At 38.6% G+C, this 18,898-nt stretch overlaps 1 protein-coding gene across 1 annotated transcript in view; it reads left to right on the top strand.

Annotated features, from left to right (window-relative positions):
* The window catches only part of LOC141349024 (exportin-6), a 40,738-nt gene that overhangs the window by 17,873 nt on the left and 3,967 nt on the right, over window positions 1–18,898 (top strand). The window contains exons 6-19 of the mRNA XM_073857698.1: window positions 1,893–1,970; window positions 3,026–3,506; window positions 3,589–3,715; window positions 3,987–4,096; window positions 5,360–5,468; window positions 5,742–5,834; window positions 8,796–8,865; window positions 9,483–9,642; window positions 9,836–9,928; window positions 10,008–10,152; window positions 14,207–14,353; window positions 14,446–14,617; window positions 14,994–15,149; window positions 17,745–17,859. Of these exons, the coding sequence (XP_073713799.1) occupies window positions 1,893–1,970; window positions 3,026–3,506; window positions 3,589–3,715; window positions 3,987–4,096; window positions 5,360–5,468; window positions 5,742–5,834; window positions 8,796–8,865; window positions 9,483–9,642; window positions 9,836–9,928; window positions 10,008–10,152; window positions 14,207–14,353; window positions 14,446–14,617; window positions 14,994–15,149; window positions 17,745–17,859 (2,056 nt within the window). The remainder of the gene's footprint in view (window positions 1–1,892; window positions 1,971–3,025; window positions 3,507–3,588; window positions 3,716–3,986; window positions 4,097–5,359; window positions 5,469–5,741; window positions 5,835–8,795; window positions 8,866–9,482; window positions 9,643–9,835; window positions 9,929–10,007; window positions 10,153–14,206; window positions 14,354–14,445; window positions 14,618–14,993; window positions 15,150–17,744; window positions 17,860–18,898) is intronic.

Genomic DNA, 18,898 nt, shown 5'->3' with positions numbered 1-18,898 from the left:
CATTTAAAAATTGTTAAAGCACATCTAATCTCTTCTGAAAGCTAATTCAAGCTACGGGTCACACAATAGCTAAATGCTGACGCACCTTGTTTTGAGTCAACTTTTGGTATTTCTATTTCTCTTGATCCTAATGATCTGAGTAATCTGTTAGGTTTCTTCATAATAATCATGTATGCAATGTATTTAGGTCCTAAGCCCTTCAGTGATTTATAAATGAGTAAAAATACTTTTAAATCTATTCTAAATGTAACTGGAAATCAGCGTAAGTCCCCGGGGACTTGAGTAAAATGCTTGAATTTTTTTGGTTCTGGTTAGGATTCTGGCAGCAGTGTTCTGTATTAGCTTTTAATCCCAGTAAGAAGTCCATGCAACAATCCACCCTGCTTATGACGAAAGCTTGAACAACTTTCTCTAAATCGTGTCTTGAAGCAAAACATCTACCTTTGGCAATATCTCAGTAAGCTGATTTGCTTATCGCTTTCACATTACTACTGAAATGAAGGCCAGACTCTTAAGATTACACCATTACAACATTTCTGACTTTATTTTGTGTCTTTAGACCCCTTTAGATCCTTCAGAGTTCATCTTTTTTCCAAATACAATGACTTCAGTAAAAGTCTTTTTTTTTAACTTGAGGAAGTTTAGATGTTTCCAACTGTTAATTTTATCAATGCACTGTCAAAGGGAGTCAATGGGGTTATAGTCATTAGGTGATAGGCCTAAGGGCGTACTCACACTATCCAAACCAAACCGCGCTCGGGCGCATTTGACCCCCAAAGCCTGGTTCGTTTGACTAGTGTGATCGCTCTGTACCGCACCCGGGCACGGATTGGTTAATTGCGCCCCGGCCGGGTTGCAGAGGTGGGCTGGAGCACGGTTCACTTGGGCTCAGGCGCGGAAGTCGCAGGCGTGAGCGAAATCACGCCTGAGCGCGATTTAAAAGGTAAACATGTCAATTGCGCGACCACTCACCTTCATCTGTCTCCGTAAAAACCTTTTTGATGCGCGCAGCAGGGTTACGTGAATGTCCGAGCTGCACACGTGACAGATCAACTAAGCAATATGATTACATGTGAGAGGGCTGTCTGTAATCGTGCACCAAACGACTCCGAATAAAAAACACAGACTTAACATTACGATAGGTTCCAGTGTTGAGAGCGCTTTACTTCCTGATTTTTTTCAAAACAATCGCATCTTAATGACGAAAACGCGCCCGGGCTCGGATCGATAAAAGTACAGTGTGAGTGCGTGCATCTGGGGGAGTAGGGAGGGGTGACAATCGCGCTGGGGCATGGTTAGGTTTGGTTGGGATAATGTGAGTGCGCCCTAAGTCTATCTGGGTGTGATCTGCATAGCTGTGGTGTAAGCAATTTTCATTCTTTGGCCAAGTGGGAGCATATACCAATTAAACGGAAGAGGTACAAGAATAGAGCCATGCGGGACTCCACATGTCAAAGATGTCCACTCAGATTTATGGTTACCTAGTATGTTCACATAGATACCCCTCCCTTTTAAGTATGACTTAAGTAGTTCTCAACTCTGTTCCTGGGGCCCACTGCTCTGCACATTTAGTATGTCTCTCTCATCTGAATAACTAATAATCTGATGATTTGAATCAGGTGAGTTAAATAACGGAGACAAACAAAATGTGCCGAGCAGTGGTCCTCCAGGAATAACCTTGAGAACCACTGCCTTAAACCATATGAGGAGGACAGATACCCAGTTTTCCAGTCTGTGTAAGATTATGGTGTTATTATTTTGGTGTTCTTTTGACATCGACGGATCTAGCATCAGTCACAGGAGAGATCATTAAATCAAAGTACACACAGAAATGGTCCGATAGCGCCTAGATCCTTGACAATAGTGGATGTTAACTGTTCTCTTTCTAACAGGTATACTGGAGACAGTATGGGGCAAGCACAGTGTTACGGTTACCACCCCACCTCCATCTCCCAACTCTAGAGAGTCAGGTGAGTCCAGAGGTCGCGTTAACCAAACATTTTCCGTTTTTTGATGGATTATTTTTAGCAGCGATGGAAAAAACAGATTACAGTTACAACTTAAATGTAAATGTAATTCCCAGCCCTGCAATTGCGTATAAAACGTAACATAAAGTTCTGCAAGAGAGCAAAAAGTAAACACTGGTCTCAAAACTCCTTTGTGATACTTTGATGTCATAGGCTGACAGATCTGCGTATTTTGGCATTTGATTTGTTCGTATTTGCATCTACGCTCCGTTTCTTCATCTCTTCGCAAATAAAAACACATTTTTTAACTTATGGGGTCATCTTGTAAGTTATTAATTAAAATTGAAAATAATGCATAATAGTTGATTAAGACGGAATTTTTATGACCCTGTCCGTCAAAATGACGGAAGATGATAAAGTCAAAGGTAACCTCTGGCTGAGTCTTTCTTTTGCACCTTCGATTGGTTGCCATGTCATTCATTTTGTTTTGTTTTGTGCTGGTTGGTGTGAATATAGTGTTAAACTGACACGCAAGTTGCAGTATATCACAATTATGAAAATTGTAAGCCTATTTAAAGTTGTGCATTAAAGGTGATGTAGCGATTTATAATGCTGATGTAAGTACGATCTAATAAATGACAGTGGGGTATTTTTTGAAAAATTATTAAATTTATTTTACACTAAACTTGATATAAAATAAACATGGTCACCTGACTAGGGTGTTTTCCTGCATTGGACCTAGATAATCTAAAGTCTCCCTGAGACCTCAACAGATGGATTTTTACAAAATTCCAAAGGTTAGTTAATAAAAAAAATGAGAATTTGCTGTAAATATACAACAGTTATCCATATAATACAAGTTATTAGGTGTTGTGTCTTTAAGAAAAAGAAGATAAAGGCTAACAAAAGTAATCACAGTGGCTCTTGACGATATGTACTGAAGCTGTCTAGAAAGTTAACAATTATAATTTAAAAAGGATTAAATTGCTTTTTGTAGCCTGGCTAGTAAATTAGTTAGTTAAAAGTACTAAAAAGGCAATTTTAACTGTGTTCTGTAGGTATTTTGTCGGGCGACAGAGCAGCGATGATCCTGGATTCTGAAAGCGGCTCTCTATGTCTGCTAGCACTGGAATGTCTGGCTCATCTTTTCAGCTGGATTCCTCTTTCCTCTTCCATCACTCCATCCCTCCTAGCGTCCATCTTTCATTTCGCTCGCTTCGGATGCCAGCAGCCAATCAAAACTAAACATCTGCCAACTTCGAACGGGGGCTCCGTCCACGGACGTCTCCCAGCCAACGGCGACGATGGACACTGCAGGACCGGTCAGATGGTCGGGCACGCCGAACGCGCCCGACTGGGCGTCATGGCCATGAACTGCATAAATGAGCTGATGTGCAAAAACTGCGTCCCCGTGGACTTTGAGGAGTTTTTGCTCCGTATGTTTCAACAGACGTTCTACCTGCTACAGAGACTCACAAACACACATTCGCACGGCAACACGCACACGATCAAAAACCGGCTACAGGAACTAGATGAAAGGTGAGCAGGGAGATTTAGCTTAGCTGCTTCATTAAATTCAATGCAACTTAATAAGCTTTCTAACCTTTTCTTTCTCTCTCAGCTATGTGGAAAAGTTCACAGATTTCCTCCGACTCTTTGTTAGTGTTCACCTGCGGAGGATTGAATCTAACGCCCAGTTTCCCTTAGTGGAGTTTTTAGCTTTGCTCTTCAAATACACCTTTAACCAGGTAAACACCTTTACTGTAAGTTCCAGGAACTGCCAATCTAATCATATTCATCTTCACGCTTACACGTTTACGTTATTGTCATTCTTGATTTGAATCTTTTCCTGTTCCTCTTATTTTCAACACTATGACATCATCTCTTTTGTCTCAGTTTCAGCATTGTTTAATTCACTAAACTAATGTGTGTAGATGTACAGAATAGGCTTATAGTTAACATAAAATAGAGAGAGAACTACGATGTGTATACCTGATAGTCAACTTTATTTTCTGGTAGCCGAGTCACGAGGGTTACCTGGCCTGTCTCGATATCTGGAGTGTATTCCTGGACTACCTGACCACCAAGATCAGAAGCCGATTGGCTGACAGAGACAGCGTCATTAACAGGTGTGTTTATCTGTGCATTAAGCAAGTTAACTGTTTAATTAGTTTGCTAGGTAAAACTTTACAATACGGTTTTATTTATTAGCATTAGTTAATGCATTAGCTAGCAAGAACTAACAATGAGCAATATATTTTCACAGCATTTGTTAATTAAGTAAATGTTTCATTTGTGGTAGTTTATTTTGCATTTACTAAAGTTATTAGATGAAACTTTTAATTTTGCATCTGGGGGAAAAATTCAAGGCCCTGGAAAGTTTTTGAAAATATGCATACATAGATACAGGTCATTGAAAGTGCTTGAATCTATTTTATGCAAGACGTTTTCTGGAAAGAAATCCATATTATTTCATTTGTAGTGTAAAATAATATCATAAAAATTAGTAGATTTTTTAAGCACACGTGCTAAACTGTTCTTTAAATGCTTATATCTTCTGTATGCGAATGTTGATTCATACCAAAATGCTTTTTTGCATAGTTGTGTTTGACACATGAAAACGTCTCGGGTTACGTATGTAACTGTTGTTCCCTGAGAAGGGAACGAGACGCTGTGTCTCCCTTGCCATACTTCCTGCGCTCCTGTAACGCCATCTTTGGCAATATTTCAGATAGCGATATACTTCCTGGTTCCCGCGTCACCCTGTCTTTGTCGTTAAGCCTCACCATTGGTTGAATTTGATATACACATTCAGATGCATTTACCCCTGGAGGCGTCCTCAAAGTGTCACCGCAGTGCCACAGCGCAAATTCCCTCGAAAGGGAACAGTAACAATTTATCTTAAAAGGTAACATGATGTAACCTTGCTCTTCCTTGAAATGTGTCCCCACATTTAGTCCTTGAATTTGAGGATATTTGATCTAGAAAATCCTTGAATTTGAAGTTAACTAAGGTTTATGCAACCGGCCACAACCATAGATGTACATGTACGTAGATGCTACATTTGGCTGTTTCAGATGCATCATTGCTAATTTCGGTTTCACAATGCATATGTGAGCTGCACATTTGCAAAACTAATTTTGTTTTCGGTAGGAAACCGAGGTGATTTTAAACCGCTTCAAATTTCAAACCATTTGCACATGGTGTGTCTTAAAGCCTATTTAAAACAGCACTAAGTCATTTAAATAACTATTTAAACTTGATTCTCACAACAGGGACTTTTAAGATGAATAAATGCTGAAGAAGTATTATTCACTAATGTTGTAAAGAGTTACCGTTTACTGTATTTGAACAAAGTGTTAATGTTTTTGTGTGCGTGCGTGTTTGTTTAGGTATAAAGATGCTCTTGTTCTGCTGTTGCGAGAAGTTCTCAACAGGATTCAGTTCAGATTAAACCAGAGTGAACTTGAGGAACTGGACGACGAAACGCTCGATGACGACGTAAGAACCGAACAAACATGGGTTGTGTCCAAAGTGTGAATGAGTAGCGTCTTGCTGTTGAACGTACATCAGTTATACACTTATTGCAGTGCTTCATGGGATTTAATTAAATGAGTGCACTAAATAATGACTGTCTTGTTAAATAGCGCACTATATAGGAATATGTGGGCTGATTTGGACACAGCTGTACACATGCTTTTGTATGAGGTGGAGCAGAATTTCTGTTTGGCAGAATCATAGGATGTAACTGTCTTCTGCCTCTGGTTTCTATAGAAACAGACGGAGTGGCAGCGATACTTGCGTCAGAGTTTGGAAGTGGTTGCCAAGGTGATGGAGCTGCTGCCATCTCAGACCTTTTCTGTCCTGGTAAGTGTGTGTGTGTGTTTGTGTGTCATGTTTGTGTGTCTGTGTGTTTGTTTGTGTGTGTGCATGTTAGTGTGTGTGTTTGTGTGTGCTTATGTTTGTTTGTTTGTGCATGTTTATGTGCGTGTGCTTGTTTGTGTGCGCGTGTGTGTGTGTGTGCTTGTTTGTGTGCGTGTGTGCGTTTTTGCATGTTTTTGTACGTGTGTGTTCGTGTGCGTGCGTGTGTGTTCGTGCGTGTGTGCATGTTTTTTGTGCGTGTGTGTATGTGTGTGCTCGCATGTTTCTGTGTGCACGCATGTTTGTGTGTGCTTGTGCATGTTTGTGTGTGCTTGTGCATGTTTGTATGTCCGTGTGTGTGCTTGTCTGTGTGTTTGTGCCTTTTGGTGTACATGTTTGTGTCTAAGTTTGTGTGTTTGTGCATGGTTGTGTCTGAGTGTGTGCTTGTGTGCGTGTCTGTCCTTGCGTGTGTTTGTGCATGTTTGTGTATGTGTCTGTGTGCGTCTGTTTGTGCACATGTTTTTGTGTGTGTTTGTGTGCATGTTTTTGTGTGTGTTTGTGTTCGTGTGTTTTGTGTGTGTCTGTGCTTGTGCATGCGTTTATGTGTTTGTTTGTGCATGTATGTGTATGTGTGCTTGTATGTGTGCGTGCACTTGGGTGCGTGCGCTTGTTTGTGTGCTTGAGCTTGTTTGTGTGTGTGTGTGTGTGTGTGTTTGTGCCTTTTTGTTTACATGTTTGTGTCTAGGTTTGTTTGTTTGTGCATGTTTGTGTATGTGTCTGTGTGCGTGTGCTTGTGCACATGTTTTTGTGTTCGTGTGTTTTGTGTGTGTCTGTGCTTGTGCATGCGTTTGTGTTTGTTTGTGAATTTGTGCTTGTATGTGTGCTTGTGTGTGTGCGTGCTCTTGGGTGCGTGCGCTTGTTTGTGTGCGTGCGCTTGTTTGTGTGTGTGTGTTTGTGCCTTTTTGTTTACATGTTTGTGTCTAGGTTTGTTTGTTTGTGCATGTTTGTGTCTGAATTTGTGCTTGTTTGTGCTTGTGTGCGTCCTTTTGTGTGTTTGTGTAAGTGTTTGTGTCTGTGTGTGTGCTTGTGCGTGTTTGTGCATGTGTCTGTGTGCGTGTGTTTGTGCACATGTTTTTGTGTGTGTTTGTGTGCATGCGTTTATGTGTTTGTTTGTTTGTGCATGTATGTGTGTGCGTGTGTGCGTGCGTGAGCTTGTTTGTGTAATGTGTGTGTGTGTGTGTGTGTGTGTGTGTGTGTGTGTGTGTGTGTGTGTGTGTGTGTGTGTGTGTGTGTGTGTGTGTGTGTGTTAGGGATGCTCACATTGACCGTTTAACCGTTAACCGAAGGTAAGAATTTATGACCGATTAACATTATCAGTTAAAATAAAAAATATTTGTTAAAACATGGTGCGTGTCGTCATGAGCCGACAGACATTTTGCCACTTTTCTATCTTTAATTTGTGAATGTCCTGTAAATGACACAAATTATTGCTGCCCTGACGGTCTGATAAAGTAATCATTTGTATGAGAAATCATTTGTATGCGTGTTTGGAAGCTGAACGGAGACGCGCGCGTGTCCGCGCAAGATGACGCGGTCCGTCTCGCGCACATCCGGACATACGTTCGCTGATGGCCTCTGACCTTAACCATAAACATCTAGCTCTTTTTGCACAAACAGAGAAAGACGACGCAAAACCAAAACTTTCTGAAAAGCGTCCTGCTTTAGAAATGACCACTGTGGTAGATGAAACGGAGACAATCTGCCCTTTGGATATTAATCCACTGGACCGATCGCGTGTTTTTTAATAAGGTAATGTTGCGTGAATATCTGATAATGTATGAATCCTGGTTCTGTTGTTGATCTGTCGCTGCTGTTTGCACGTTCAAATTAAATGTTTTGTTTTTACTAGTTCATAGACAACCGTCGACTCAACTGTATTTTTACTCAATGACAATTTCATATTAAAATCTTATAAGTTAACGGTTAATGTTCGGTTTAGAAGCTCCGGTTGTCGGTCGGGAAAATTAACTGATATGAGCATCCCTAGTGTGTGTGTGTGTGCATATTTGTGTACATGTTTGTTTGTTTGTTTGTTTGTTTGTTTGTTTGTTTGTTTGTGTTTGTGTATTTTTGTGTCTAGGTTTGTGCATTTTTGTGCTTGTGCTTGTGCGTGCTTGTGCTTGTTCGTGTGTGTGTGTGTGTGTGTGCGTGTGTGCGTGTGTGCGTGCGTGCGTGCGTGCGTGCGTGCGTGCGTGCGTGCGTGCGTGCGTGCGTGGGCGCGTGTGCATGTGCATGTGTGTGTGCGTGTCTGTGCTTGTTCATGTGTGTGTGTGTCTGTGCGTGCGTGCGTGCGTGCGTGCGTGCGCGTGCGTGTGCGCGGGCGCGTGCGCGTGTGCATGTGCATGTGTGTGTGCGTGTCTGTGCTTGTTCATGTGTGTGTGTGTCTGTGCTTGTGCATCTGTTTGTGTGTGTTTGTGCATGTTTGTTTGTGTCCGTGTGTGTGTTTGTATATGTTTGATTGTGTCTGTGTGTGTGCGCGCCTGTGTGTTTCTCACTTTGTTCTGGGAGCAATCTTTTTTTTTTTGTCAAGTGTAATACTGCAGGTGTTTAATATGGCTGCAGGTTTTTGATGTCAAATTGATTCTCTGTTATGAAAATGCAAAGCAGTTCTGAATGATTTATGATGTCAAATCATTGTTTGTTGTAATCAACAAATGTGTAAAAAGCCACATGTAAACATTATTTTTGGATGCCAATAAATAAAAGGTTTGACTGATTCTTTTTGTGTGTTTACTTTTTCACTTTTAAAAGGTGCATTTGAATGCACAAACAAAATTAATCATACTTGAATGCAGTACATTTGGGAAAAATTATGTTAATATTTAAAAAAATAGAACTGCAGATTGATCAGAATGGCTAAAGGTATTTTTTATTCACCATTGACATGACTGTGTGTGTTTGTTTCAGTTTCCAGTTCTCCAGGATGATCTCGACATTTATCTCGGACTTCAGCAGTTCATTGTTACATCTGGAACAAGTCAGTTTCTCTTTGTTTTCATCCATTCATTATGATCTGAATCTTATATGCAGCATCACATAGATGAGACTTATGTTTCATATAGTGCAAAAATGTATGGAGAGAAAGTAGTTTTAGTTTACTAAAGTTTGGAAAAGTCACTTCAAATGTCTTTGTGTAGCCAAAACTCATTTATTAACACATCAACGCACAAAGAGGAATTTACTAGTCATGTGATATTTTGACAGCTTTATTTCCTCGTTTGTTTTGCAGCTATTCTTCAGTGCATGTTAAATATACTTTACAGCCCCGGGACATTTTTATTAGTATGTGTGTGTATAAAAGCACAACCTATCAACAAGCTCGAGTCAGTTATACACCTACCGACAGGTTGAAACATGAAGATAGTTTTACACAAACCGCAACACCATAGTGTCAATTAATTGTATTTAGTCAATGTGTATATAGTAATTATAGTGTATGTGTCTAGTATCGCTCTTCTGATCTTGTTTTAGTATCTGGAAACAGTAATGTTTGCTCAGTTAAATGAGGTTTGTAGTGGTTCTGTTCTTCATCTGTTTTGTGTGCTGTTGTTGTTAAGTGGTTTTGCACTTCTTCATGTGTTTGTGTGTAAGCAGGTCGCAGGCTGAACATCACAGCTGAGGCCGACTGCAGACGTCTGCATTGTGCTTTGAGAGATCTCAGCTCTCTGCTGCAGGCTGTGGGACGTCTGGCTGAGTTCTTTACAGGCGATGTTTTTAGCGGTCGCTTTAATGACGCTCTTGCCATTGTGCAGAGGTCAGCTCCTAACTTCATTTCTTCAGTTTATTACATTATGATGTGCTTTTCATGTTTTTATCAAGGCATAAAGGCCTTACGCAATCACTTTCTCCACTTTTGAAAGTATTTCCCTTTTTGCAAAAATAGTTTTGTGTATTGCGCAAATGCTTTATATGGATCATAATAATGGTGGAAGTCTTTGTCTTCACAGACTGGTGGAAGTGTCGTGTTACGGTTCTCAGATCAGCCTGTACGATGTCGAAATGGCCGTGCCGTCAGTTCTCAAACCCGACCTGATAGACGTGTGAGTAATTCAGACGCTGTCACTGCAGAAATTTTCATATGCACAGGACACGTGTTAAATGTTTTTATGTGTTTTATAGCCACGCGCAGTCATTGGCTGCTCTGCAGGCGTATTCTCATTGGCTGGCTCAGTTTTGCAGCGAGGTGCAGCGCCAAGATCAAACGCAATTTGTTGATCTCATCACGTCGAGTATGGCCGCCACAACACCTCTTATCAATGCCAAGGTAATTATTATATATTAGCTCCATTATATGTACACAGTGCCGGGACCGTGGTCTGGCTGTCTGTGATTCAAAATTGTAAAATTTTAAATATTTCAATATATATTTTTACTTTTTAATATGATTCAATATTTTTGAAATCCTGTCTGAAGTCTCATAATCTAGATTTGGAGCGATGAAGTTTGATTTCGCATCGATTTAATATCGCATTGATATCAAGGTTATATTTTTACAATGTTTATATTATGATTTCATGTAGAAAAAAGTAAATTATAAAAAAAATAATTATTGTGAGCTGTGTTCATTTGGACATTGGCATCTGACATATAACATATAATACAACCCTAAAAGTTATTTATATTTATATTTATATATATATATATATTAGGGATGCACCGAATCCAGGATTCAGATTCGGCCGAATACTGGGCTTTTTGACGGGGTTCGGGTTCGGCCGAATCCTAGATTTTTTTTCCACCAAACCGAACCCTAGGCTTGCGCTACGCTGGTCGATGTCACGCGGCCATGATTACACACATCGGGTGCTGACATGGAGATGAGCTTTTTCTTTCGGTGAGCCTTAGGGGCTGGACACACCAAAACTTTTTAACACGGCTGAAAACGCCTTGAGGACGCCAAATGCCAGCTGTTTTTCAGCCGAGCGCTTGGTAGCTGTGATGCTTCAGTTGTGAGCCAGTTGGTTGCTGTGGTAATGTCCCGCCCCTCCTCCACTGTAATTGGACGGCCGTGTGAAAACTGACATTGACGAGCGGAGCTTCTCACTCAAAGTTAAATATAGTTTTCAGTGCGGAGCTGCTTGCTTATTGGAAAAACGAGCGTGTCGCAACGCATCGCTTTCATTATGCATAGGCTTATGGTAATTGTCAAAATAGTTTTTCCAACTTGTCATCCTGGCATAATGTACAGTTAAAATTAAATAAAATGAAAAATACACTGCTGTGGACGTTGTTTACTTCATTAATGTGTTTTACTGTGTTGGAATAAGGATGCGAGTAGGATTCGGTATTCGGTTTCGGATTCGGCCGAATCTTAAACGGTGGATTCGGGATTCGGCCGAACCAAAAAATCTGGATTCGGTGCATATATATATATATATATATATATATATATATATATATATATATATTAGGGCCGGGACTCGATTAAAAAAATTAATCTAATTAATTAGAGGCTTTGTAATTAATTAATCGAAATTAATCACATTTTAATGACATATAAATATTTGACCTGAGAACATTGAGAAGTTATTTTTTCACATGGATTTTTAGTATACCATGAATAACGACTGAATACATAAGTTTAAGCAACAAAATATTGTTTATTTTTGTTCAACCAAGTCGTTGTACTCGGAGTCGGGCTAATGTCCACGCTAGCTGCTATATGTTTTGCATTGAGATGATACTTGAGGCTCGATGTGCTGCGGTGATATGTGAATTCCTTGTTGCATAGCTTACACACGACCATGCTCTCATTGATGTTTCCATCCGTTCGTTTTTTATAAAAACAATTCCCATCCATGGGGCCAACCAAAGCGATCTCATCAGCTTCTTCGTTCATGTTTACTGAAGTTTATTGTTGTCTGAAGTCATGATGAACGCTAGTTGGTGCTCCAGTATATTCGGTCCGCCGAAACTCATCCAATGAGAAATGTTCCGCAGAGCAAAAATAAGTGTGATTAAAATGCGTTAAAAATGTTTAATGCGTTATTTTTTGCGTAATTAATTAATCTTAATTAACGCGTTAAAGTCCTGGCCCTAATATATATATATATATATATATATATATATATATATATATATATATATATATATATATATATACATATATACATATATACATATATACATATATACATATATACATACATACATACATACATACATACATACATACATACATACATACATACATACATACATACATACATACATATAGCGTCTGTCATGTTCATTTTGTGAAAATTTCACACGGATATTTACTTAATAGTGCTATAAATATGACGGTCTGACTACAATCCTATAGACAATTTACAATTTGTTTCTCATCCAAAATTGTTGGATGTAAAAATTCCGTTAACATAACTTTCGTCCCTCGTTAAAATTTGGATCCGATTACATTTTTTGCGTTTTTCACATCTGTAGCAAGCATTTTAAGATATTAAGGTATTTTGACAAGTCAAACCCACCGTACAAGCGAATTGGAGATAAAGTATGAAGTATAGTTTTGTTTTGATGCATATGCGAGGATCCCCGTACAGTACACGTGGGCCAAATTTCGTCATCAGAATAGTATGCGGGCACTGTACGCGCCACGTACTTTGTACACGTAGCGAGGACTCTCTTAACCATTAGGCCATGACCGCCCTCTTTTGCCAGATAATTGCAGAACAGCTTAGAAAATAAAAAGTAATTTCTAAACAAAGGGTGAACGAAAGATTATACAAGTTTTGCGTTCAGGTTAGCAAGTTAGCTTGTTGCTAATGTCACTTGAAGTGAATAACGGCAACGTTATAAAGACTCAAAGTTTTTAGCCAAATTTTTTCGTATTTGTTTGAGGATTCCAGTACGTCTGTGTGACACAAATTTCCACGTTGGATTTTTGTAGCCACATGTACTTTGTACACATAGCGGGGACTCGGCGCGGGAACCTTTTTTAACAAGTTAGCTTGTTGCTAATGTCATTCATTCACTTGTAGTGAATAACGGCAATGTTATAAAGACTCACATTTTTTCATATGCGAGGGTCCCCGTACAGTGCGTATGACGCCAATTTCTTCATCAGAATATTACGCGCCATGCTGGATTTTTATAACACGCGTATACTTTGTACACATAGCGAGTGAGTTGGAACTTTTGGGTAAAAAAAAGTGCATGAAAGATTATACAAGTTTTGTGCTCAGGTTAGCAAGTTAGCTTGTTGCTAATGTCATTCATTCACTTAAAGTGAATAATGCCAACGTTTTAAAAGACTCGAATTAAAAAAAAATCGTAGGCAAGGTTTCCAGTACAGGGTGTGTGACACAAATTTTGTCATCAGAATAGTGCGCCACGCTGGATTTTTATAGCCACACGTACTTTGTACACATAGTGGGGACTCGGAGCGGGAACCTTATTTAACAAGTTAGCTTGTTGCTAAAGTCATTCATTCACTTGTAGTGAATAACGGCAACGTTATAAAGACTCAAATTTTTAGCAATTTTTTTCATATGCGAGGATCCCCGTACAGTGCGTGTGACACAAATTTCTTCATCAGAATATTATGCGCCACGCTGGATATTTATAGCACATGTATACTTTGTACACGTAGCGAGGACTTGGAGCGGGAACCTTTGGGTTCCAAGCCCAACTCTCTAACCATTAGGCCATGACTGCCCCATTTTGCGGGCAGTCATGGCCAGAACAGCTTAAAAAAAAATTAATCTCAAAACAAAAGTTGAATTAAAGATTATACACGTTTTGTGCTCAGGTTAGCAAGTTAGCTTGTTGCTATTGTCATTCGTTCATTCGTAGTAAATAGCGTTAACGTTATTAAGTCTCGAATTCGCACATTTTTCCGCAACAAATTAATTCATATGCATTGGACTCACTGTGCAAATTTTCTATGTGTGATAAAATTATTTTTCGGATTTCAGTGTGCAAGGATCTTTAGTTATGCTTGTTGTATCTCTTATGAAAAGCTTAGTTATACCATGTATGTTGTTTCATCATTTTCATGTTTCCTGTTTTCTCTAAAGTTTGTGCTAAAATCTCTTTTTAAAGCTGTTTTGCAACAGTTGTTGCATTGGCTACTGATGCTTTTGCAAAATGTGCAAAAACAATGTTTAATTATAATTTCTTTACTAAGATTCAGTCCCAAAAAGCCCTGAGAACCCAGAGACTTGTTTTTCTTGAAACAAATGTGTCAAACTCCCATTTGTGATATAATGTGTCACTAGATTTTTAGATTAAACTTTCTGCGTAACCAGTTTATCGTCATACTTTCTGGCCAGGGTACAATTTACTGACATTAGTTGAACTCATCTGCACTTATTTTCCAGGTACCAGAGAAGTTATTGATATCTGCGTGCCATCTCCTGGTCTCAATGGCGACCACCGTCCGGCCGGTGTTTCTGGTGTCATTACCTGCCGTGCAAAATATCTTCAACCTGATCACAGAAAATCACAACCACAGATTACCTCAGGAGGTTTGTGGCTTTGTATTGGTCCACAGTGGTACAGTTTGTGCTTTCATCTGGATTTGTTTGTGACTTAACATTTGCTTCGCTTCTTTTTCAAGGCTCACATCCTCGTGTGTCGGGCTCTGTCAAACATGTTACTGTTGCCTTGGCCCAGTCTACCAGAGGCGGAGCAACAGTGGTCGAGCCGCTCATCCAATCACGCGCGACTTATTAGCAGTCTTACTCAGCAGTACCGCAGCCTGCCCCGCCCACCCAACCATCACCACACAAGTGAGGGCAACAGTTATTGATCGCAAAATTAAAACCAAGCTTTGTAATGTTCAGTCTCTGATAAAGTGTTACCCAGCATATGCGGGCGAGTTGGTTTTAGCTGGTCTCCCAGCTTGGTTTTAGCTGGTATTGCGGGTGTAGCAAGTTGGTCTGGCTGTGTTTTGGTCACTTTTTAACTGGTATAGCTGGACTTAGCTGGTCATACTGGAAGACCAGCTGACCCACCAGCTTTGCCAGGCTGAGAGGAGCAGCCACTGCCACCTTAAACCAGCTAAAACCAGCTACCAGCTTATGCTGGTCTTTGCTTGATTTTTCAGTAGGGAGATGTATGTGGCAGATCTTCTTAAAATAATCATATCTGATGTTCTTCTGTCAGGTAAAGCTGTGATCGAGCAGACTGTGTGTGTTTTGAGGGATCTGGTGGACAGTATATCAGGGGAAGCCACCAAATCACGTCAGATCTGTTACCACAGCTTGCAGGAGTCTGTACAGGTGACGCTGGCCCTGTTTCCACTCTTCATCCAGCAGCCAGGTAAATCATCATCTGGAGCAAATAAAGATCGGGTTACCCCAAAGTCACTGAAGTTTCAGGTCCAAAAACCTTATAGATCATGTTGAAAAGGCCATTTTTGGAAATAAAGTATGGGGGTGATTCTCACAAAAACTTGGTTTTAAAAATGTCAAGCATGAAAATGTAAAAATAGCTTAAATTTACTTTTTTTCCCACCAGACATTGAAAAACAAAGTCTGGAGTAAATGGGAACATTAATTTAAAAACTTTTACTTATAATTTAACACTTTTTGTAACATAATTAAAAAAATTAGTCCTAAAAAATCTCATTACCGCAACAGTCAGAAAACATCAACACTGACATATTTTCAAAATGACATGACAAACCTGAAAGAACATAATTTGGAGATTCTGCACATGCATTTAAAATCAAAGTATTATGCTTCTATTAATTAAATTAACATTAAATAAGCATCTGTTGCGGTAATGATAATCAAAATGTCGTGTAAGCATTCTGACAAGACAATATTTCAAATTAACTGTAAAAAAATGATCTTACCTGGTAGCCATCTTGAAGTAACTGGTCCATGTGCTTGGTCACTCAAAATCAAACTTTATTAAAATTCAGTATGTGTGCTTAAACTGTTCTCAAAAAGTGTTGCGGAGGATGAGAACATCAGGCATGGACACATCATTTTCCTAATTTTTCTTCATTATTATTATACATGAATATTCAGTAAATATTTTTTCTGTCATCTAAAGTAGTCTAGAAAAACACAAATTTTTTTCCTTAATATTTTTGTGTTAATTTGATTAAATTACAACGTAACGCATGTTCAAACACAGCCGGACACATTGCGGTAATGAGAATTTCAGCAGAAAATGAGGTAAAATTTCCAATTATAAATTCTTATGTTGAAATCACACATTGTGCAAGGTAGAACACAGTATTGTGTTAATTCTGATGCTTTTTAATGTTACTATATTACACATTTTAAAGCTAAAATCATTAGTGCCGTGGTGTTTCAATGGTTTCGTGAGAATCACCCATGGTAATGTTTCTTTAAATTCAAATGAGCTGCTGCTCCATGCTCCCCTCCCCATTTACTGTTATCTATACCAAAAACATACATTGTTTTAATAAGACAATCATCGTACTTCATTATTCACAATGAATGTGCAGTAAAGAATTTTATTTTATCTATTTAAAATATGAAAAACATGTATACCGTGAAATATACCGCTACCGGGAAATTAAATACCTCATTCCGTAAAATGAATTTTTGGTCATACCACCCACCCCTACTATCTATCAGTTAAGGGCAAAAATGGCCCAAAAATTACTTTAAAAAATGCAGTGTGAAAATGATGCAATTAATAATACATAAGTAATAGTATTTAAAATGATAAATAAAACAAAAGATAAAAAAAATAATTTCAATGCATATATAAACGGATGATCTTCTTAACTAGCTGTACACTTCCTTTACATATTAAGTCAGCAAAAAGCAACATGATGTTTTTTTAAGAATAGTAACAACATGTTACGACATGTCAAGCTTGTTTTTCTATAGAAAAGCATGAGGTTAATCTTCATAACCATTCCAGTTCTTTCTTTATGTAGATGAACAGGCTTTTACACGCTTGTTGTCATCCAGAAACAACGAATTAGCTCATTTGGTGACACAAAAACATCAGCCTGGGCTGCCTATAACTGGAAAACATTTAAGACGGCATGGCATTTTGCTAAGTTTTTGTACAACGTTGATGTTTTACATTACAATGCTGTGATCATAAGGAGTTTTAAAGGGGCGTTCCACTTGTTTTGAAAATATGCTCATTTTCCAGCTCCCCTATAGTGAAACATTTGATTCTTGCCGTTTTGGAATCCATTCAGCTGATTTCTGGGTCAGGCGCTAGCACTTTTAGCATAGTTTAGCATAATCCATTGAATCTGATTAGACCATTAGCATCACGCTAAAAAATAACCAAAGAGTTTCAATTATTTTTCCTATTTAAAACTAGACTCTTCTGTAGTTACATCTTGTACTAAGACCAACAGAAAATTAAAAGTTGTGATTTTCTAGGCAGATATGCTAGAAACTATACTCTCATTCTGGTGTAAAAATCAGTGAGTTTGCTGCTGTAACATGGCTGCAACAGGCGTAGTGATATTACGCACTACCCGAAAATAGTCCCCTTGGTTACTTTCAATGCCAGGGGACTGTTTTCGGGCAATGCGTAATATCACTACGCCTGCTGCATCCATGTTACATCAGCAAAGTCCTTGATTATTACGCCAGAATGAGAGTATAAAGTTTTATATAAGAAAAATATTGAAACTCTTTGGTTATTTTTTAGTGCGATGCTAATGGTCTAATCAGATTGAATGGATTATGCTAAGCTATGCTAAAAGTGGTAGCACCAGACCCGGAGATCATCTGAATGGAAACGGTAAAAATCACATTTTTAACTCTAGGGGAGCTGGAAAATGAGCCATATTTTCAAAAAAACAAACCAATGATGTTTCCTTTAGATGGCTTTTGACTCATTGAGTTGTTCTCTGTCTCCCTCTCTCTCCTTCTGTTGTTTTTTTTTCTTTCGCTTTCATCTTAGATGTGACTGATGAAATGCTCAGTTTCTTTCTCACGCTGTTTCAAGCGCTGCGTGTGCAGATGGGCGTGGCTTTCACCGAGCAGATTATCCAGACCTTCCTCAGCATGTTTACCAGGTAAGCTTAGCATCCTTTAACAAAGGGGTTTCAAGCGTTTTTGTCATCCGAACCCCCTTGACCTAAATTATTTACTTGAGATTTTAAGTATTTTTTTATTTAATAGTACATTTGCATGTTTAACTTCATGTTTGCATGTTTTTATTAGTAGTATTTTGCATTATTATTACCTGTCATTGGACCTTCATCTGTTTTTCTTTTATTTGTACATAAAACATATCTGTCTGTTTTGCACGAGTTCTCAGTTTTCTCACATATTGTAGTGTTGTGTAAATCTGTAACATGACATGCAGATGAAATAAATAAAATATTTTTTTGTTATTGAGTGTTTTATTTAGATTTTTTATTTTAAAATTATTATTTACTTTTTGTGAGCAACTCACAAACTTCCTGCAATATCAACATTAACCACTAGGGGCGCATTACATGAGACTTTTAAACTTACGGTATTTTTATCAGCATTTACAGTATACGAACATGAAAAATTTGTGTGGTAACCATATGGTTGTTTGCTCATGAAAAGGTCTTTAATATATGTGACTGCCTGTAAAATCCAGGTTAAAGGTGCAGTGTGTAATTTTTAAAAGGATTTCTTTACAGAAATGCAAAATAATATACAAAACCATATTATCAGGGGTGTATAAAGACCTTTTTATAATTAACCGTTATGTGTTTATTACCTTAGAATGAGACGTTTTTATCTACATACACCGCAGGTCCCCTTAAATGGAAGTCGCCATTTTGTGCCGCCATGTTTCTGCAGAATCCTACTTTTTTATTTTTACTAAGTTGTGTCCGTCGATGACATGATTTTCCGGTGGCGGCTACTGTAGCTTCTCTATGTGTTTCAAAAGTGAGGGGTGAGCAGTGGAATGAGCCGTTGGTTTCAATTCGCAACCTCACCACTAGATACTGCTCAAATTTACACACTGCACCTTTACAGTCTCAAAATCAAATGATGAGATTTGGAGCATCAAAGTCCATATTAAAGATATGAAGGTTATATTTTAACATAAAATCATTGTACATAATGTAAATT

Source organism: Misgurnus anguillicaudatus, chromosome 19 (assembly GCF_027580225.2).
Source record: "Misgurnus anguillicaudatus chromosome 19, ASM2758022v2, whole genome shotgun sequence".
In the NCBI taxonomy this organism is placed as follows: domain Eukaryota; kingdom Metazoa; phylum Chordata; class Actinopteri; order Cypriniformes; family Cobitidae; genus Misgurnus; species Misgurnus anguillicaudatus.
This window is presented reverse-complemented; position numbering and strand designations above follow the sequence as displayed.